Here is a 22,171-nt window from a genome sequence, read left to right as displayed (position 1 = left end):
TGTTTGATTATGCAGTCCAACAACTGATTGGAAGCCTGTCTGAAGCTGTACTTATAGAATTTTGAACTTTTAAACTGTCTCGTATTTTATTTACGTCATTTTTGAACGATTTGTTCAAACAAACATGAGCATTTTTTCTAGGAAAAATTATAAAGTCAAACAAAACCCCGAGCATCACTATGTAATCCGGCTCCAGACCGCTGACACCATGTCAGAGTCACATCGATATCATGTCAGAGTCACGTTGACATCATGTCAGAGTCACGTTGATGTCATGTCAGATTCACACTGACACCATGTCAGAGTCACACTGATATCATGTCAGAGTCACACTGACATCATGTCAGAGTCACACTGACATCATGTCAGAATCATACTGACATCATGTCAGAGTCACGCTGGCACCATGTCAAAGTCACGCTGACACTTTGTCATAGTCACACTGACACCATGTCAATGTCGCGCTTAGTGTATCACTCGGGAAAGTGTCTAGCTGCAGAAGAAGATAAAAGTCGCTGCTTAAAATTCATAACCGTCTTTAAATTTTTTTAAGAGACGTCAATAAACAAGAAATGACAGAGTTTGCATTAAAAAGTATGTTTTTAAAATTATGGTGTCTCGTCTGCATAATAATGTTAAAGACATAGAGTATGTATGTGAAATAAAAGACACATGTGTCCTTAAGCTAAGTACAGAGATATTCAATATCGAGATAGAGTACATCTAGTATGTATTGGAAACTTTCAACATGTTCCGACTTGTTTTAATTGTCATTATTATTTCAGTTCCAATAGCTTCATACTTGAATGAATTTCATTCATGTTCTCAATTTTCATCTATAAAGCCTGAACTTTAAGGAGAATTTTCTACACTAAATAAATAATCATTTTTCCACAAAGTTGGGTAGCTGTGCCATAAAGTAAATATTTTAAAAAATTAATTTCTGTTTGCTTTTCATTCTCAAAACATCCAAATTTAATTATGACTATGACTATGATGAGTAGCAAGAAAGTTGATTTAAAATAAAAAGAGTTTTTCCAATTTGAATTTTTTTGTCAAAATTACTTGGAAATGACGGCAAGCATGACAACCGAAAAGAAATAAATTTGTCATTAAATTCGTTTCCAAAATTTAGCTTCAAGTGTTTTGGTAAATAAGCTCATAGTTCCTAAGTGCGGGGAATTTCTCAGAAAACCCACTTGAGATCAGGGGTCGTTCACAAGTGTTTACACACAGAAAGGGGTCAATCGATTGAAAGATGATTCTTACTTTATTCTTAGAAATTAATTTGGATTGATTTGAATTTTGAGTCTGATTGAAGTCTTGTGGAGTCCGAATCCCAAAGTCCAGTAGATTCTGACTCTTGGAGTTCTGGAAACTCTAAACCGGACATTGTAGAGTGTTCTTAACAATTTAATTAATGATAATTCATTTTATAACCAAAAACACGTGATTTTCAAGTTCAAATTTTGAACTTTAAAAATTGTGTTTGTTAAAAGTTTAAAAACTAAAAAATCGTTAAAAAGATGAAATTTTTTAGATTGATTCGCAGTGATTTGTCAATCAAATACAAAAATGCGACTCGAGTCGACTTCACTCGACTTAAAGAGATTGATGGTTTTGGGGTTGAGTCACTTGATTCCTTTTGACTACTTCCACGGAGATTTTTAGAGATAAAGACGAGAAACCCGGAAAGAAAATGGCAAAAAAATGATTGAAAATCAGACCACAAGCCGACTTGACTCTGGCGAATTAACATGGACCTTCAACGATCAATGATCGTGATCGATGCGATCGAGATAGATAAAATCGATCAAAATCGTTCAAAGATCGATCGATTGAAGGACCATGCGAATTAAGCTATCCTGAGCCCGTATTTTGGCAATTTCTACGTAGTTTGTCTTCCCAAAAAGGAGGTCTTGATGTACCAATTTCAATAAACCTCAACTATGAATGACTTCCAAATGACTTATCTATTTTTTGCAAAATTTTCTAAGATTAGATTAAGTTCCACTAATAAAGCAAAAAAATCCCCGAAATAGAGTTTACCAATTTTATGACTAAAATTTCCCTCATATCAAGATCAATTAATTTTATTTACTTCACGTCAGGTAAACTTGGTCAATTTCGCTTAACATTTAGAGTACCATAAAGCGATACCGACGAGCACACTGAAGTACACTTACTGATAAAAGCCTCAAAAAACGGAATGAAATTGTAGACAAATTAATTAATAATGATAAATCAATTAACACAATTTGATGAGCAATACATTGTTTACAGTAGAATGGAATCGCTAGTGGGTAAAACTGATACTTCCTAAACCTGTTAAAATCACGGAAAAAATCCCATCATAAAATTTTCATGCTTAATTAATTTGGGAAAATTGAGGATAAAATTATTCAATATAAACAGTTGTTAATTAAATTAGCATCGAAGGCTGTGGGAAATATCCAGATTGTGACCAAAATTTTTACAAACAAATTGATTGGTATCAAGTTACTTAGCATCGATGTATAATCAGTGATGGGCAACCCTTGTGTCACGGAACATTAGTGTACTGCTTCAAATGATTGGAATTGCCATGAACCGTGTGCCGTGAAATTGCAACAGTGGTCTAAATGGTAAAGCGTTGGCCTGACATGTCAAAGGTCCTGGGTTTGATCCCCAGTCATGACTAATTTTTAAAGCTCTTTTTCCATTTCACCGTTCTAGTTACGAAGCTCAGTTCGTGCGTTGGGTACGGTTTTGAGGTCTTTGGCACATAATGTGTCTCCACTGCTAAAGTATACAATGATATCCTAATATTAGGACGATTTTCTTTAAATAACCTTGCGCATACTAACTGTAACAGGGTACGTTGCACAGTACGCCAGGTCTTATGACATACGCGTGTCTTTAGAATGTGCAGAGCTTGCAAGTGATTCGGATCCCACTATAAACAGCATGACTAAAAAGGTGTGTTGCAACAGATTGTTAATCGCAGTACCTCCAACACAAAGGGATATACAATCAAGCATTATAAATTGATATGAACCGTGTTCGGTTTTGGTAGAGGTTTACCATCAAGGGAAGTTAGTCGAGGTGGCTCGGTGGCGGGATGATATTGTACTTAATTATTGTGACACCGACCAAGTGCTAATGGGTTTGAGACTCGACAGGAGAAATTTTTTCTCTTGTTCTTTTCCGAGTCATATGCAGTGGAAACGCGACGGCTCACAGCCTTTCTTTGTTAGCTAGAGACAATAAGCTGATAATAGCGTCATCAAAGGAGTGGTTCTGTTCTCACTATAAACTGTACGTATACTGAATGCAGTGGTCTGGTCACTCGTTAAATAAGTATTAGTCGAGAATTGCATTTGTAAAGCTCTGGATCTCAATGATCTGAAAAGTTAGAGGTGTTCTGCCATCAAATTAGACTGCGAAAAGTAAAAGGTTGCCCACCCCTGATCTATATCCATTCCTAGAAGAAAGCTCTATTTTTCTAAGACCTTCAAGTAGCTCATTTAAAATTCAGAAGCATCTTCTTTTTTTGTGGGGATTATACGCTAAAATGACGGAATGAAAGAAATAACAGATAAGAAAATTGTTATCTTTTTGACTAGAATGAAACGTGTGTAGTGGCACTAACAGCAATTTTCATTGTTAAGGAAGCCAGTTGAAGAAATTTGATAAAATTAACAAATTTTTAATTGTTTTGATAGCTTGCACATGATGTTTATTACACATTAGATTGGAAATATCTTACAACAGTAAATAACATCAATTGAGTCATATATACAGCAAGCTTATTATCAGCAGAGCTGGGTAATTTAATTTCACTAATTACTACTCTAAATTACATGATAATTCTCAGCTGTAAAATTTCATATTTTATGAAATCACACAAAAAAAGTCACTTGAGCATGTAAAAGAAGGAACATACGAGTACAGCATAAATAAATTTGGTATCATAATCTATATTTAACTTTATATTAAATATTCCGCTGTATAATTTTACAATGCAGAGATTTTTCTCTGTTTAACAGCAATGGATATTCACTAAAAAACAAATATTCTTAGCTTTTTGCTGTACATTCGAAAAACAAATAAGCAAGTTACATGTGCTTGAATGAGTTAGGAATGGAAAGATCAAGGCGCATGGTGAATGTAGAATATGTAGGCTGTTCTGATCAACCAGGATCAAATACTTACTACTTACTTGCTTGAACCTCATTCCGACTTGGAGCCTAGGTTATTATAAAACGCTTTCCATCTGACTCTATTGCTGGACACATCACAAAGCTTACAAAAATTCTAGCTATTGGAGCATCAGGCTCGAGGATCAAATAGCTGCAATTTATTATTGATAACCTTTCTGGCAAATAAATTCGAATAGCAAAAGTCGGTTAATCGATTAATATCCGGCACCAGACCGAAGGGACTCTATCATGTCCCCTATTCAAACCGAACCCAGATTCACAGAAAGTCAAAGTCACGCTCTCTTGGAAATTAATATCCGTACCAGACCGACGTGAAAGTCAGAGTCACGTTGTCTTGGGATCGGATTTTAGATCGATTAACTGATTTGGGCTATTGGGGTAAGTTTCAAAAGATTAACAAATAGTTAAGTTGTTCTAATGAGACTATGAGAATCCATGACGGAAGTCCTTCCATACTCATAGCATCCTACACCACTGAGTCACTTTAACTCATCAAAATCAGTGAACCAACTTCAAACTTTTATTTAAGATTTGGTCCCGTGTAGCACAAAACTGTCGCTTAGTGGCTGGAAGCGATGTTTTTGCGTCAAGAAGGAAGAATTAAAACTCAAATGAAAGCAGGTCAACAAGACTTGACACTTGGTTATCCCGAACAGCACACATTATTCGTTAGAAGTCGGCAAGACACCAAATTGTCCTGACGACACCCAGACGGTTAATTTCGACCCATTTTCGTCACATCGTGCTTCTCGAGTATTAGCATAGCTTTGACTATTTCCATACAAAATCCAAGTTAACTTCCAACTGTGCTAATGCTGTGCTACTAGCAGCTTTTAGGTATTCTCAGTCTAAGAGACACAGATCAAGGCTCATTTTTCCAAATAATTTGCTAAAAAATATAATAATAATAAATATGGAAATGCTATGTTAATATGTGCAATTGGAGTCAATTTATGGTTATTTTTAAGTATCTAAAAGCAACTGCCAAGAGCATGAGGATTCTGCATAATACAAAAATATTTCTATTACATGAAATAAAAAGAAGACAAAAGTCAGCATTTAAAATGAATTTAATGAACGTAGCCCATAGATCTATGGCTTAATGCTTCAAATTAAAAACAATTTTCGTCTTAATAAAAAGAAGCCTATTCACAGCTTATGCTGTAAATAGATGATGGTAAAGGGAGTGTGAGTATGTGTTGGATTTAAAAAGAGACAAAAACCAGTAAAGAACAGAAGATATTCAGTTATGAAGTAATTTGTATGAAAAACATATCACAATGTAAATTGTTTTACATTACAATGAGCTCAAAAAGAAAGGCACCGAGGTTCATTTATAAGCATAAAAGCTTAAAGATAAAGACAAAAATATTTCGTAGTCTTTTTTTCTCATGTTTTTGGTTTTTTTGGTTCTTTTTTTCAAACAAGATGAAAACTTTTGGAAGCTCCAACACAAAAATATATTTTGAATCATTTTGCGGTTATTCTTCTCTTTGGTGAATACACAATTTAATGATCTAATAATGATAAAAATTTATTTCTCAGAGTTCTTTTGAGCGCATTTTTGAGAAAATTTATGCTTATAGTTTCACTTTGATTGGCTGGGTGACTGGCTTTGTAAATGATTTGCTTGTGTTAGATTGCTGGCTGTTAAGCTGACTGGATTAGTATTTAGTTGATTGGATGACTAGTTGACTAAAATGCGAGATCTCAGCAACAAAACATCATAGAGAGCTCGGATTTGAAACCTTAGCTCCATCTTATTGAGTAAGTTGCTTATTTCTTAGTCTGGTAGCTTAAAATTATCTGTAAATACTTTAATTAATGATTTCTTAGCGAATTCTTCAATTTATCAACAAAATTCTTTACAAAAGCTCTACCAAACCTCGTAGAGAGCTCAGATTTGATGCATTAGCTCAGTTTTATTGAGTTACTGGTTTATTGCTTGGTCTAAGGTAGCTTTATTAGGACAAGTATATCTTTAAATGCTTAATTAATGATTGTTGTACAGAATTTTTCAATTTAGGTATTTACAAAAAACTTCGAAATTTTCCCCTCGTCAAATGTTTGAATTCGCTTTGACCGTTAGATTTCGAAATAAAATTGACAGTTAATTTTCCAAGAAGAATTTTGCGGTTTTTGTGCACAATTTTAAATTTTATTTCCAAAATAATGTTTGTAATTCAAAATTTGAACTTTTCAATGCTTGAAGTTTCATTTGCAAAATACCGTTAACAATTTGTCAACCAAATACTGATCACCGGGCAAAAATGCGTTGAAGTTGCTCCATAAGATCTAGTACTTCTGTAATTTTTCTTTAATTTATTTTTAAAACATCTTGCAGTTGAGGTTTTTTATTGCCAGACTCTCTCTCACTCTCTAAGGCCTATTATAAGCACAACAATCTGCAGCACAAGAAATTTCATTTTAAAAGTATAATGAATGTCCATGACGGATGAGTGTCTATTTGAATCAGGATTTCAAGTAGAAAAGAGGGTAATATTTTTTTCTAAAAAAATAATGCTCAAGGATGTTTCCGTTTCAGAAAAATGGATATACCCAAGAATAGAAAAAGAATCTTTTTAAAGTTGAAACATTTATTTCTCTTTCTCTGTGTGTCGTGTAAATGGAACCGCATAGAACATTTTGTTAAATTTTCCGAGCAATTTAATGTAAACCACACCCGAAAAATCGATCATAGTAGTCTGGTTGATATGTTGGCAACAGAACAAAAATTATTTGAGTATTTGCAGATGCACGTGTCATATTTTGTCGTTTATTTTCTATTGAGGATTGCAATTTAAGGTTAAAGAAAATAACGGTCATTAAGGATTTAAAAAGTAACAGAAATTCAAAATTCAAAGAGGAAGTTCAATTTCTGTTGGAATTTGAAATTCATGTCAACAAGAAATAACGGTCGTTTAGGATTTAAAAAGTAGCAAAAGTTCAAAATTGAAAAATGGAAGTTCAATTTCTGTTGAGAATTGAAATTCAAATCAGAAGAAAATAACGTTCATTTAGGATTTAAAAAGTAACGGGAGTTCAAAATTCAAAAGTGAAGTTCAAAGATTGAACACCGAGAATTTTTGGAAGATAAAGTTCAGTCAAACTTGAGCACTCATGGAAGAATCTTCGAAATTCCACTACGTGAATTTCAACATTCTCAAATGCATTCCTAATTTCCTGTAGGGAATCATAATTTAGAATAACAAGTCAAAGAATTTAATCTAATTGTAAGTTCATGCACACATAAAGTATATTAAGTCACATTTTCCATACTTTAAAACTCTATCTGCTGAGATTCAATGTTATAAAATAATAAAAGTCAAATCTTCTGACACTTGCACATAAATTCGAAAGATTTTTCACATTCCCGAGCATGAAGGTCACATAAATGATAGAATGAGTCATTCATGAACTTGCACAACTAAGTGCTGAGCATAAACTTTGTAATACAAAGTGATTAAAATTTAAATGAGTGAATAAAATGTTCCATGTCGCACGCTAGTTATGGAACCAGACTTTAAGTGAAGAAGACAACATTACAATAAGGCACAAGAGAAGCAATTCATTACAGTTGTCTCTATTGTACTTTATGCATATTCTCTCCCCTTCCTTTATTCTATAGAACTTAACGGCAATTAATTAAGGACTGAAAAGCTGTTGACTTTTTTTTTCGTCGTGCTACTATGTATAGGCCGACTAACAATGTGTATTAATCCTCTGTGATTGCTCCCACTCAGATTACTCTATATGGACTAAAAACATCAACTGCTTCTTCTTTAAAAACAAACTTTTCTTTTTCTCAAATGCTGTGTCACCAGAAGTAGAAACAGAAACTTTCAATCGTTTCTAGCCCGAATGATACAAATGTAGAGTGCTGAGTCATGGAGATTTTAAGGATCTGCTGAATTTTGCCTCAAATGCCGCGTTCATGTAAAGGCTAAACAGTAGGCACATGGAGGTTAAATGGCAGGCATATGAAGGCTAAATGGCAGGCATATAGAGGGTAAATGGCAATTGAAGAGCTTTTAAAGTCACAGAGCATTAAAGGCTCTGTCTAATTCAGCTTCGGATGGAATCAGCTTCCATGTTAAGGCCAAGCAGACATATGCTCTAATATAGAATGAGTATGTACACCTAAATAAACGTGCTTATGAGTCTACTCAATCAATAGCACTGAACATGCCCTTACTTACTTATTTCGTTAGCCGTACAGATCAAGTGCGATCCATGGCCTCCCTCAGTTGGCTCCTGAGCACGCTCGTTTTGATTTTATGAATAGACTCTTCAACATGCTCCTTGTATGGTCAAGATCGAAGCTATATGAGAGCCATATAGATACCAAATGACAAATGGAGACTGCTGTCATTTATTGTTATCCCGAGCGACACAAATGAAGAGAATTTGAAGCCACGTAGGTTACAAAGCATGGGGGAGCTTTTAAAACGCAGAGCTTGAAGTCGACATGGATGTTGCATGGAAAAGTCGACTCAAGATGACTCGACATAAAATTTGAGTCGTCTTCTAGTTCTGTTCAAGCATGATATAGCTTTCTTCACATGACTCACTCGGGATCGACTTCTCTTGGCCTCTCATCAAAATTAAATGAAAAAGTTTTTTTTTTGGTTCCACATTGGAGGTTTCTTTAAAAAAAAGAATTTAATTTCTCCAAACGAGAAAACATTCTCAACCATTTGTTGGGACACGACACAAAGACGATTCAAATAATAACACAAAAATATATAATATAAAGGAAGAATAAGAAGAATAGAAAGAGTTGAAAAAAAACTTTTTTCATTTCACAAATTAAATTCCTTTGAGAGAAAAAGGAGACAAGAGAGAGAGAAAAATAGCAGCAATACAGATATAGCTTAAAAGTATAATAGGAAGAAGATTAATTTGAACTTGTTGTCAGTTCCATTAATCTCTTATCAATATACTATATACAATTTTACCGATGGTTTTGCGATGCACTTTGAAGTAGCTTTATATTGTGATTGACATCCTTTGTGTGCACTTTGTCGACTTAGAGATGAGTATCCCGAGGGAGACAAATGAAGAAGCTTCAAGTAGGGAACTTTTAAGGATTCTCTTAACCTCTTTTATTAGCACCAAATGGAACCTATTGGCTCATGAAATGACTTCCATTTGGTGTTAATAAAATAGGTTAAGTTAAGCCTTAAAAGCTCCATGAAATAGTCTTGTTCGTTTGTGTCACTCGGGCTTGATAAGCAGAACCAGGACAAAACATTGTGCTAGTAAAGATACATCTACTGTGGGAGGAAAGACAACTTGCTTCATTTGATATAATACTCAAATAACACTGATTTTAGATGTTCAAACTAAAGAAGAAGCAAGCTGATTGCCTACGTCTTAAGATCGAATTTAAACTTAACTTCTATATCATCTTTGTAATGTCGTCAGTAATTAAAGATTCTAAAATTATCAGTCTCAGGCGATTAAAAATATCGAAATTTTGTAGAAAACTTTCGACATGATGATTAGAAGACATCGGTGTCGAATTTTTCGAGTGAATTTTGTATTTTTTGGCGGAATAAATTCATCTTAAAAACATTGCAGACTTAGAATTTCATGTTAGCTTTAATCAAAATTTAGTATATTTTCAGTTAAGCTTTGAACTCTGAGTTGTAGGAGATTGGAAATTGACTTTCTAAACCCTAAAGAATCAATAATCCAAAATAGTCTTTGAATTCAAAGTCAACATCAATTTGATCAGTCTAAAGGTCATCAGAAATTTGAAAACTATTTCGTTAAGATCAGAGTCAACTTCAAATTCATCAGTCTAACGGCCATTAGAAATTTGAAAAATATTCCTTAAAATTCAGAGTCAACTTCAAGTTGATCAAATAATTAAATTCATCCAGTTTTCAAATAAAGCTTTTTTAAGATTTTCTAAGTAATTTTAATTAAATTGAGAGCTAAGAAAGGATAATAAGACAGGAAATCTAATAATAAGCATCCAAGAAAAGAAGATAAAGGTAAATATAAGGAAAGAAAAGGTTAAAAAGATTAAACATTTTTCATGTGGTTTTTGAAAGTCATCAAATTAGCTTAGCGTGAATTCCACGATCCAGAAAGAATTATGACAAAGGAATTACTAAGATACTAAGATGATTAAGAACTCGGATTTAATTTGAAGCCTAGCACAAAAGAAGCGAAGGAGTAAGTTTTTAATTTCAACATAAGTGAAAAGTGGAAAATTTCACTGTCTAACCAGTTTTACTTTACAAAAACAGACTCGCCCACAGAATCCATTTTAAGCTTTATACTTCTCATATTTCATCTTTTAACAGCTTTTCCACTTTCACTACAGCACGATATTTAATCGACTTTTGGAAGTTGTTCGCCAATAATTGTTAAAAGTTTTAAAACATTTCAACTTACAACTTGACATTATATGGATGTGGATGTGCTTCTGCATGAAGATAATGAGTCTTTATTCTCCTTACGTCGTTGTCTATGCTTAAACTATTATTGTTATAAGTGCTTCTCTTTCTATTGTTATCAACACACGACATTGACAAGATAGATTACAGCATAGCACTTCTGAGACCGTCTATACGCTTCTTCTAGTCGTGCATCATTTGTAGGTGTGAGGTGATAAATCTTCCAGGCAGCATTTATTTGTAACTGAATAGTTTATTTAATAAAATCGAATAAAAATCATCTCATTCCACAGACTTTATTGTGTAACTGTCTTTCTATTTTCTTGTATCCGTGAGGAACTAACGGACGGCGTGACAGTTTTTGTCAGACATCCATTTATCAACATGAATCACAAATTTTTCCTCCTCCTACTTTTTTTTTATTTCTATTTTATATCGCTAAATATTTTCACTTCTGCTTTTCTTCCTTTCCTTCATCAAGTCCAATTTCTCTCGCATTCAAATAAATTCATTCAAACGCTATGTTTGTCATCTAGCATTAAATGTGATTTGGAAATTAAACATTTATCATACTTTATGTTGCTTTTCATGGGTGAAAATGACAAAAATGTTGACAACATAGAAGATTCGCTTTTCAGCACTGTTGGAATAGCCATAAAATTTATTCTATTTCTCTTTCCTTCTCATTTTCGGTCCATGCTCTGCCTCAATATTACTGCTTTTTCATCATACTAAATACATTTATTTAAAATACATAAATTTTCCTTTACGAGGTTTAAAAAAAATCGGTGCAGAATGAGAGGGAACGAGGAAGCAAAAATGACATAGATTGCTGATTTTTCAGACTGAAAGAAAATTTCGCACTGAAACAAAATTTGTGTGATTGAGATAAATTTATGGCCATGATTGAATTAATTTAAAAAATGCTACAGGAAAATGCAAAAATAAATTATGTTAATGTTCCTGATTTATCTGGTTGCATTGGAAGGATGCATGTGGTGAGGGTAGGAATTACTAAGGTATGAAGTGTAGTATGCAATTTTTAGATGTTTTCTGGGGTTGTTCAGCTATTGCGTAAAGCGAAAATTCGGCATTTTACAAACCACTCTTTACTCCTTCTCCCTTCCCCCTCCGGAAACAAATTTTCCCCCTGTAAGAGCTCTACGTAATAAGTGAACAGCCCATTAATCAGAGACGTAACTAGAAAGTTATGAAATATTCGAAAGGATCTAACTTAGGTCGACTTGAGAGGAATGAGCTTAGCTCGATCCAAGATAATCGAACTTAGCTCGACCCAAGAGAATTGAACTTAGCTCGACCCGAGAGAATTAAACTAAGCTCGAATCAAGAGGAATCACCTTAAATAAAACCATAGAAAAACGAGAAGTAATCAAAAAAGTGCAGCTTCTAACACCATCCCACGGTGGGTTTCTGAAAAACCGCGTTTTTTGAAAACCGCGGTTTTGCGGTTTTCCAATATTGCAAAAACCGCGGTTTTGCGGTTTTTTTGCGGTTTTCAATTTTCATACAAATGTATGAAATTTTTTACAACAATTTATATTTGGAGTTTTATGCATAAAAGTATCAAATTATTCTATTTTAATTGTTCTTACCAGATTTTAGTCCATTTTTTAAGTTAATAGAAAATTTAAATTTATTTTTGAAAAATTTCTTCAAAAATTTATATTTTGTGGATTTATGAGAATTTTTCCATACAAAGTTCTGAAACTGCGGTTTTTCTTTCAAAACCGCGGTTTTTTAAAAACCGCATTTTAGGGTCAAAAAGTGCGGTTATGCGGTTTTTGGAAAACCGCTTCCAGAAACCCTAATCCCACCCCTTCCCAAACACACTCCACCCCTTATCACACTTGAAAGCAGTAAAGCTAGATATGTTAAAAACATATTTATGGATTGTTCATCTTTTAATACACGTGGGAACCCATATGATCATAAATTTTATAAAATGGCAACCTTGAACGAGCATAGCTACACCTCTGAGGATAGCATAAACATTAAAATTCGTTTGTAGATGTCATAATATGATTTACAGACAGCAACTTATCTCACTCAGTCAGTCAAATTTAAAGAATTTTTTAAGGAAAAATTCCTTCCCAACATAAATTTCTTAATAAAAAGAACAGAATTTCAAAAGATAAACATTCCGTAATCTTTGCTTCTGTTTTCATGCCGATGACAAGCTTGAAGAAATTCATGAGAAGAAGAAAATTGCCTAACAAACGACATATTAAATATATTTACTTTTCATCTTGTCAATCTTATCAAATTCTGTTCATTCGAAAACATTCTATTTTGTCAGTAATGTGAGCTGATGATCACAACGGATGGGATGAAAAAATGTTCATGCTCGTTTAAACCTAAAAATTTAACAAGTATCATGAAGTAATTTTGAACGATTTCTGATGTGGATTGAAAAGATTAAACAGCATAGAAACAATAAAATCGTATTAAAAGTTTAACGTGTGAGTGAAAGCTTCATTCATCCGAGGGAGCTTTTGAAACTCTTTTTTTTTCGCACAATTAAAACTCATTTTCTATGCTTTCATTGTGTGCGAACTTTGTAGAATATAAGAGCATATTTTTATAATGAGTTTTGGTAGAATTTAATGAAAACTATTGTAAATTTTGAATATTATCCTTAAAGAATTCGGATTTTTGTAGACATGTTTACAAAACGAGAGCTTAATAAAGCTCCTTATTTAGTTGTTTGGGAGGAGAATAGCTTAATTTTGTAATCGTGATGGCTGTAGTTTAATTAAAACTTCTTCTTTAAAGATTTATAAATAAATGAGATGTTTATTCTTCGGAGATCAAAAACAAACTGAACATTTTGTGTGAAAAGGGGTTTCTAACTAAGTGCAATGAATATTATTCAAATTCCAAATGAACGTTATAACATATGGCTGCCTTATGGCGTCAAAGTGGCAGGTTTTATGTTAACTGCTAGAAGAAATTGTGCCGTCATCCGTTACACAGCCTAATTAACGTCAAAGCTGTCTTAAAACAATTGTCAAATACTACAATTAATATAATTTCTTGTTTCATAAGCAAAACCGCGTGATTTTTAAGTTCAAAGTTTGAACTTCGATTTCATTATCCTTCAAAAAGTTAAAAATTTGAATTCCAAAAACCCGTTAAATGAAAATATTCTCATATTCACTAGCTTAATGACTGAATGTTTTATATACTTACTCCGCTAGGCGTATAAATCAGTTCTTATCCATGGCCTCCCATAGATGCTCTCTGAAGTTGACTCTTGCTGAGCTTCACTTGCCAATCCTCAATCTCAAGTGCAACACAATCTCTATCAACAGCTTCCTTCCAAGAGTTCTAAGACCGCCTACATGATCTCTTGCCATCTTTAACGCAAGTTTTGAAGACCTTAATTAATGAAACTTCTATTTGTCTTCTAATAGCATGTCCAACTCAAATTACGTCCGTAATTCAAAGAAACTCCTGCGTCAAAAATGCGCTTAAGGCACTTAATCAAACTCAATGACTCCTCTGTATTTCACTTTAAATTAAAATTCTGAAAGCTTAAAATTTCAACTATTTAATATTAAAAAATGTACAGCACATCATCCGCTGTCAAGATAAATCCTTTATTAAAAAATCATACAAAAAGCAACCAAAAATCTATTTACGCAGCAAAATTAAAAATCAAACTCAAATTAAGCATCTCATCTTCTTGTAATCCGTTTGTGTAACAGATCCTTCCTGCGTGGTTAGTGCTACAGCATTATCCTAAGAGAATAATAAAAGTTTTTCATCATTTCAGCATTAAAAAATTGTTGTTGTTGTTCTGTTTTCTTGCTAATCATTAAAATGAAATTAAATTTCTGTGCTATGTCCATTTGTCAAGAAATGTAATACCTACATTAAAAATTACATTCTGTTGTCCTTCCTCGAATTGACCAAATAATTCAAAGACATCTTCATAAGGTTTCTTGTGACCAAATTTTTCTGACATTGTTATAAAAGCATGCTTAATGGTTGCTTCTCTGTTGGCACTTAAAGTCTTACTAACGTATACCTGAAAATGAACAGAACAGAAAATTTCAAGTAAACGAGCCAAAATGTTGTTAAAAATGACGTCCTAACTTACAGCTGCTGGTAATGTAAAGTCAAAATTGCATCGTTTAAATTCATTTAATGATCTCGTCGTCATGTCCTGGCAAATTAAAATCTTGTCTGAGTGTTTACTTAAATCTCTTGAGTTAATAACTTGTAATTCTCCATTTGGAACAGATTTAACAGTTTCAGGGCATAATTTTCCACTTTGTTTGCGTTGCTTCGACGAGAAATGTAATGCAGCATTGATGCTTCGCAAATTGTCTGGGTCGAATTGTCTAGAAATGAGAAAAGAAAAATAAAAAAAAATCGGAAGTGGGAGAAGAGATGAGCAAAAGAAATATAAATTGATACAAGTTTGTGCTATGGGAAGAAGTGCACTTCCGAATTTAATGACTTATTAACGAAATTAAGGTTGCATTTGGAAATTGTCTGGCTTTTGGCTACAAGTCAAGGTTGGCATCTTGAATTTGAAGCAGTCATTTATTAAAAAAGGACTGTGCAGCATCATGGACATTGTGGACATTTGGGACATCAAGTGATAGAGCATGGTACCCTAACAGACAAAGAGCATGCTCGTGTGTGTTGCTTTAAGTTAATTCTGCTCTTGAGAGCACCTTCTTTGCATGTTAGGAGTAGGAATCGAACTCACATGTCACAAGCATGCCAACCCTATTTCACAAACATCATGGAAGCAAGAAGCAGCAATGATATGTGATGAAGCATTGTAGGAATCGAACTCACATGTCACAAGCATGCCTACCCTACTTCACAAACATCATGGAAGCAAGAAACAACAATGATAAGTGATGGAGCATGGTAGGAATCGAACACATATGTAACGAGCATGCCTACACTACTTCCACAACATAATAAGACAATAGCCAACTAAAATGTGCAAATCTCTTCCATTTTTTCAGTTCAATGAGCCACTTCCTAAAATACTTACAAATCAGCTTTTTTAATTTGATTGAATTCAATTCCATCGTGTGCAATCACAACATATTTATCATTGTCATCATCATTCAATTGTTCATATAAAATTGCCTTTAAATTGCTCAAATTATGCATCTCAAAAGTTTTTGATTGAATGACAACAGCATCAGCATTTCCTTCATTCAATGACTCTATACATTTTTCATTGTCTTTAAGTATACATTCAAAAGTTGGACGTATGTCACGAGAATATGAAACATCACTCATTTCATTACATTTTCTCAAAGCAACATTGCTCGATACACAAAGTTTTATTTTTTCATCATTTGAGTTTCCGTCAAGAAGCTGTCGTTCAATAACATCTGTGTATTGAGCTTTTGATAAATGATCGCCTGGAAGAATTACATTATCCTTTGGCACTAACGTGTTCTTTTCATTAACCATCATTTGTTTGCCATACTTTTTTTGTTGTTGTTGTTGTTGTTGTTGTATGGAAAAAAATAAAGGACATGATGAACATTATCAGTAAATTTATATCGGTTTAGTATTATTGTAAAGCTTTTCAATTTGTAAAGGCATTACATAGCTAATTTTAGCTATTATTACATCAATTTAAAAGCTTCACAATAATCTTATCAAAATTTATATCTTTTTTATTTTCGTAGCTTAAAAGTGCTTAATAGCCAATTGTAATGTGCTAAACTATGACTTAGATAGCTCAACAATATCCCAATGGATTTTTACTTCTACTTCTTCTTATTTCTCGTGAGGAAATACCATAAGTAACTTTCTTTTTTAAATGGATTTATGTCAGCAGCACATACATTAACTGACGGATAATAATGCATTGTAATGCATGATATTATCTGCTGTCATTTGTAAAAGATTCATTGCTTATCACTGTCCAAAGCTGTGCATCTGATACATTGTTTTAATTATGGAATTATTGAATGATTTCTATCGAATTGGTCACAAATGACATCCAGTAAGAATTGGATGTGAGGATTTTATGAAAAATGACCTAACATGGCTACTTAAGCTTACCAAATGAACTTACTTGTGAGCATGCTCTCTGCTTACTCTCCTCTTGAGAGCATGATCATTGCTTGTTAGAGCTCCTGATTTAAACATGTTGCTATTTGAAGCACAGAATATACAGCCAGATTCGAAATAAACCTGACATCAAACTGTCTCAGGCTCCACGTTTATACATTTAGACGCCATGTGTTATTAGGGCTAGTCTATGACTCTGTCATCGATCTGCCGAAAGCAACGAAATTTGTCATTTGACTGTCACTTGATTCTAATTACACTGCCGTGCCACATGACAACTTTTCAGTGTATGACGATCGAACTAGTTGTCCAGAATTCCAATTTATCGGTGATCTAGTGGAGAGCAACCTTTGTGGCAACCAAATTTATTGGAAGAGCTATACCATATGCGGTTTCGGTCGAGGATTTCTATCTTTGCATGCTATTATTTTCCCAATGACAATTTAAAGCCTTTGAAGCTCTAGAATTCAATCCAAAAACGATGTATCAAACATTCAGAGACATTTCTATCTAGCTTGGAATTTTCAAACCAATCTTCACCTTCCTACTCTTTTTTGTTTTGGACGTCTTTCAAAAGTTTCACATCTTGCTTCTTTCTCCCAAGTAAAATTTTCTGTTGCCGTCCATAAATTCATAAAAAGAAGCAATATTTGATATTCAAAATTCATCAAATAGAAAAAGGACATTAGCAACAGAAGAAGCTTCAAGTGTAACAAGAAGTCTATTAAATGCAAGGCTCAGACAGATTTGTTAGGACATTGTGAGAAGGAATTCAGTGGAGACGCTTCTAGATTGGAGTGTTGTCAACTCTAGACCAGTGGTTTGCAACCTTTAATTTTTAGCGGAACACATTGGTGGTTATCTTGGACCAAAACCGCACACGACATACAGTTCTTGTCATTTTCAAAATTTTTGGCTTCACACAGGTTGCCCACCACTGCTTTATACTCGAGTCCTCATTAGAAAACTGCAGCAATTGTGAAATCTGTACAATTCTATAGACGAGCGTCTATGCCTTGATTATGTAAGCATTATTACATAGCACTTGACGTCAAAATTCCATCACATGACTCAAAAGTGTTACTTTTTTCACAAAGGACTGCCACAATTTAACCAGATGAATGATACATCAAAAGATATATTTCTCGGATATAATTTTATACTCACAGTCATGTGATCCGTTGACTTTGCATCTTCATAAAAAACCTTCAACCGACTTTGAAGTATGTCTAGATGCTAGAAAGCAAAATAAGAAACGAACGTGAATTATGTTTGTGACATCCTGCATGACAGAAATACAATATTCTTTTCACTTTTATTAATTTTGTACCTTGTTTGTTATGTCACCATTTCCCATATATGCTTGCCACGGACGTTGAGCCCACGTACATGCCCTCTCGGTAATTGGAACTTTTGTACCATCTTCACATAAATATTCATAATCATTTGGATTTGCTTGTGCTTCTGTTAATGACTTTGTCGCATGTCCAATTGGGAGCTATGATGAATGGAACAAGAAGATTAGAATGAAAAAAGTTCATGACTTGCTGTTGTCGCATCACTTACCCCAAAATATTTTCTAACATAAATAACTTTTGTAAATGCCACATCGCCGCCATTCTCAACCAAGCATTTAATGGCACCATCATAACCTGAAAATCTATTTTTAACAAAATAAAGTATAAAGTATAAAGTTTGAGGTCAGTGTCTGCCAAAAGATAATTAAAATCAAGGATTAAACGTACTTATCAGGATAATCACATCTTGTTGGATTCTCGCACAATGCACACAAATTTGAATAACTTTTTTTCAGTTTCTCATTCACTTCATTGTTATCTGAATATTTTCCAGCAAGACATGACTGTGAAAATAGCTCAGAGAGTGCTTTCAATTCCCTTTCGACGGGTGACAGATTTACATCAGCATCAACTTTAAAAATTCCATGTCTCTTTAATTTTGTGATTGGAATTTTATATCCAACATTTCTACCATAGCCTGTATGACATGACTTTTTCCCACGCATATCAGACAGTGAATTGATGCCTGAATTCTTTCTTATTAAAATTATTCCCTCGTAACGGAATTCCGCTTGAATTTCTTCCTTTGTTCTTATATCGGTAAAAACAGTAAAATCTTCATTCTTCTTCTTAAACGCAAGATATAAATCCTCGGGATCAACGGCCATAAAATCAGCACCGCGTCTTTCTACAATATCCAAGCAGTCGACTCTGTCTCGTCCAGCAATACATTCTATCGTTGCAATTTCACTCCGTTTAGTCATTAATTCATTACATGCTGGAAGGATTAATGCCGGTACACAAATTTTATCTGTAATATATTTTGTAATTAAAAACTTGCACGATGAGCACAAAAAAAAAATTAATAATTTTCTGTTGTAAAACTCACATGATGGCTTTTCTGCTTTTGCCAAATTTAATGCAACAGCAATGAATATAAATTTTAATGCTAAATTATTGCCGCTGTTGATTTTCATTCTCTTTAATTAATTGAATCGAACTGATGCACAAGTCTAGCGTAATGTCTGCTTTTATATGCAAACTGAATATGAGGAACACATATTTATTTGTTTTTAATACAATTAACAAATGAATGCATCTGTTTATTGAATGTATTGGAAAAAATACAATAAATAATAAGGAATAACAATAACTATGTAAATTCACAGATAAGAGATTACTTTTGGAGCAATTGAAATCGATATCCTGGAACAGATTTTATTTTAAAGGATTAAATTTCTAATTTTACATTCAGTGTCATTTACAACGTATCTTTGAGTATCGAGGTGGCTCGGTGGCCTAAGTATTATGATAATCACTCGGACCCCAACCAAGCAAGCGGTCATGGGCTCGAGGCTTTGCAGGAGAAACTTTTTCACCCGTCCTTTTTCGAATCATATGCAGTACAAAGACGGCTCTTGTAGATTAAAGACAATAGTCATCAAAGTAGTGGTTCTGATCCAACTATAAACTCTAAGTATAATGAGTGTAGTAATCTGGTGCACCATCACTACATTCGTTTCAAGATCTCAAGTTACCCAATTCTTAGTTTTACATCTTTATCTGCAATACCTTATAAACTGAAGCATTGTTGGTCAAATATCTAAGGTGCTTGTCTCAAATTTTGTATGGCAACCCGAAAGTCATGGATTCAAATCCATCCATATCCAAATTTGTCCTTTTTTAGAATCTTAAATACTTCGACTACATAATGTACAAGATCAACGCATGATTCGACTTCTAAGCAACATTGGATTGAGGAACGGGTCTTTAGGGTATAACTTTCAGGAAGTAACGCTATGTGACATTGTTAGATTTATCAAAGAGATCGGGCTCCTTTAAATGACAATCAGAGATGGGACAACAGATCGTCAAACACACAGTGTCTTTTCGTCATCGACGGGTCAAATCTTTATTTTATCTATCTAAGGAACGGGTCAAGAATTTAAAGTATAGACAGACCTGAAAGTATCTCATCAAACCCCCATACAAGATTGAAACGAGAGCCTGAATTTATTCGACAACTAAATTTGAAAATTGTGTCCATATATTTTCCGTCGATTTGGCGACAAAGTGATGTCCTAGTTCAGTATATTTATACAATGAACAAGGCAAATTAATTATTTCAGAGGACAATCTATAAATATCTCCAATAAACAACTATTGTCTGATAAACTAAGCAATTAATTAGTTTATTTGCAGCATAAAAGAGTTGCTGATTATATATGAGTTATGACGTACAACATGATGCCTTGCTTCCTATAAAATTTAAAATATTTTATAGTCATTTATCTTCTTTGATTTTCTTTTGAAATAATAATGATAAATTAAAGTATTGCTTAGATACCAACAAGCTCCTCCTTAGTAAAATTTCCATATCTGTCTTTTATTATTAAATTAATTTTTGATTGAATATTTTTCACAAGACTTTTTAAATTTCTCATCAAATGTTAGGCATAGAAGCTTGACATTAACTTATGTAGTCAATTTCCATCAATATTCTACATTTGGATACAAGGAAGTGCCAAGCCTGAGCATAATGAAGTTTTAATCAATAAATCATTGAATTTTAATTAATTACCTAGCTTAATTAAAAGATTAATTGCTGAAAAATCCCCTCATTTATTTTGCGGGGAAATTTCTAGATCAGCAGCTTACACAAAGGTCAGGAACAATATGGGACTTTTTTTTTCATTTTAAAAGATTGCAAATAATTAACAAAGTCATGAGAGCTGCTTTCACATGTGATAAGGGCGACCAGATTCTTTCGTGGAGGAAAGAATAGGAAAATGAGTCATCTATGGACCTAAGAAGGAAGAAGACCTGCATATTAAGTATAGGAGTAACGTGGAAATATACCCGACCAGCACAATTCCTAAACTTACTTCGCTGGTCGTACACAGATCAATTATGATCCATGTCCTCCATCAAATGTCACCAGAAACTGTCCGTATCGCTACCTTCCGCTGGCCTATTTCTAATACCAATTGCAATACTGTCTCTGCCAACAGCTTCATTCCATGAATTCTATGGACGTCCTTGTGATTTTTTGCCTACAAAATTGATTTGAAGACATTATTTAAAGAAATTTCTACAGGCCTTCATACAGCATGTCAGGCCTATCAAACCCTGCTTCACATTCTTCGTCCGGTTGTTTTCGCCAAGTGGCAGCTACTTGGCTTTAAGTACACGACCGACTCGTCGCCGTGGTGGCAACATTTCAATTTGTGCCGATCGGGAAATAGGACAACTTTGGGTATTACTGTTAATACTGCATCAGAAGTCATTAAAAAAAATGGACAAATTCTATTGGAAGAGTTAGGGAAGTTGTAGATCTGACTCGGCTGATCTAAGAAAGGCCGCAATCAGTCAACCATATGCTTAGATATAAACTTGAAATTCGATGGAAAATTAAACAAAAAATGTCATTTTTATTACTAGACATACTGTCTCCTAATCACAGCTTATTTTACTCGAGTTAATATATGAGCCTACGTATCAGTACATTCTGCATATGTATATAAGATTCATTAACAATAACAATAACAAAGATTAAGTAATCAAAAAACAACAGAGAAAAGTGAATTTAAATTAAAAATATTTTGAATGTCATTGAAATGTGCTTATAAGCTCTTATCAGATATAGTTACTGTTGTGTCATAGACGTAGCATATTATTCATTCGATAAATCTACATAATCTATTATCTAACTAAAGAGAAACTTTATCCATGTTTCATTAATATGAGCAAAAATCTTACATATAGTGACATACTTGAATTTTATCTGTATAATAATAATAATGGTAAATATTTACTGGATATGCTTATATGTACGTATGTGTAAATAGGATCGATAACATGTGTTGTGCATGGATGTGGAATATATTGACAAATTAAGTTAACAAACTTTTTCCTCCTTAGCTTTATATTTTGCTGTGTTACTTTTGTGTATATACGTTCATCC

The 22,171-nt window shown here is 33.5% G+C and overlaps 1 protein-coding gene across 1 annotated transcript; it reads right to left on the bottom strand.

Annotated features, from left to right (window-relative positions):
* Nucleotides 1–14,296: 14,296 nt before the first annotated feature.
* Nucleotides 14,297–19,107, bottom strand: Tsf1 (Transferrin 1). The gene is made up of 9 exons (XM_070633903.1): nt 19,097–19,107; nt 18,436–19,018; nt 18,257–18,350; nt 18,021–18,188; nt 17,858–17,926; nt 15,651–16,096; nt 14,736–14,979; nt 14,508–14,663; nt 14,297–14,374 (listed from the first exon to the last, which is right to left on the bottom strand). Exons 2-9 carry the CDS (start codon nt 18,969–18,971, stop codon nt 14,297–14,299), a joined length of 1,791 nt encoding a protein of 596 aa, XP_070490004.1. The 5' UTR covers nt 18,972–19,018; nt 19,097–19,107.
* Between the last annotated feature and the right edge of the window lie 3,064 nt (nt 19,108–22,171).

Source organism: Chironomus tepperi, unplaced genomic scaffold (genome assembly GCF_022539635.2).
Source record: "Chironomus tepperi strain 1889 unplaced genomic scaffold, CSIRO-AGI_Ctep_v1 contig_9, whole genome shotgun sequence".
Taxonomy (NCBI): domain Eukaryota; kingdom Metazoa; phylum Arthropoda; class Insecta; order Diptera; family Chironomidae; genus Chironomus; species Chironomus tepperi.
This window is presented reverse-complemented; position numbering and strand designations above follow the sequence as displayed.

Bases quoted from the DNA above. Each gene is read 5' to 3' on its own strand.
- Tsf1 (XM_070633903.1), bottom strand. From the start codon at position 18,971: ATGACTAAACGGAGTGAAATTGCAACGATAGAATGTATTGCTGGACGA. The intron at 18,351-18,435 runs GTACGTTTAATC...TGTTAAAAATAG, and splicing joins AGATGTGATTATCCTGATAA to ATTTTCAGGTTATGATGGTG. The intron at 14,980-15,650 runs GTAAGTATTTTA...TCTCATTTCTAG, and splicing joins CAAATTAAAAAAGCTGATTT to ACAATTCGACCCAGACAATT.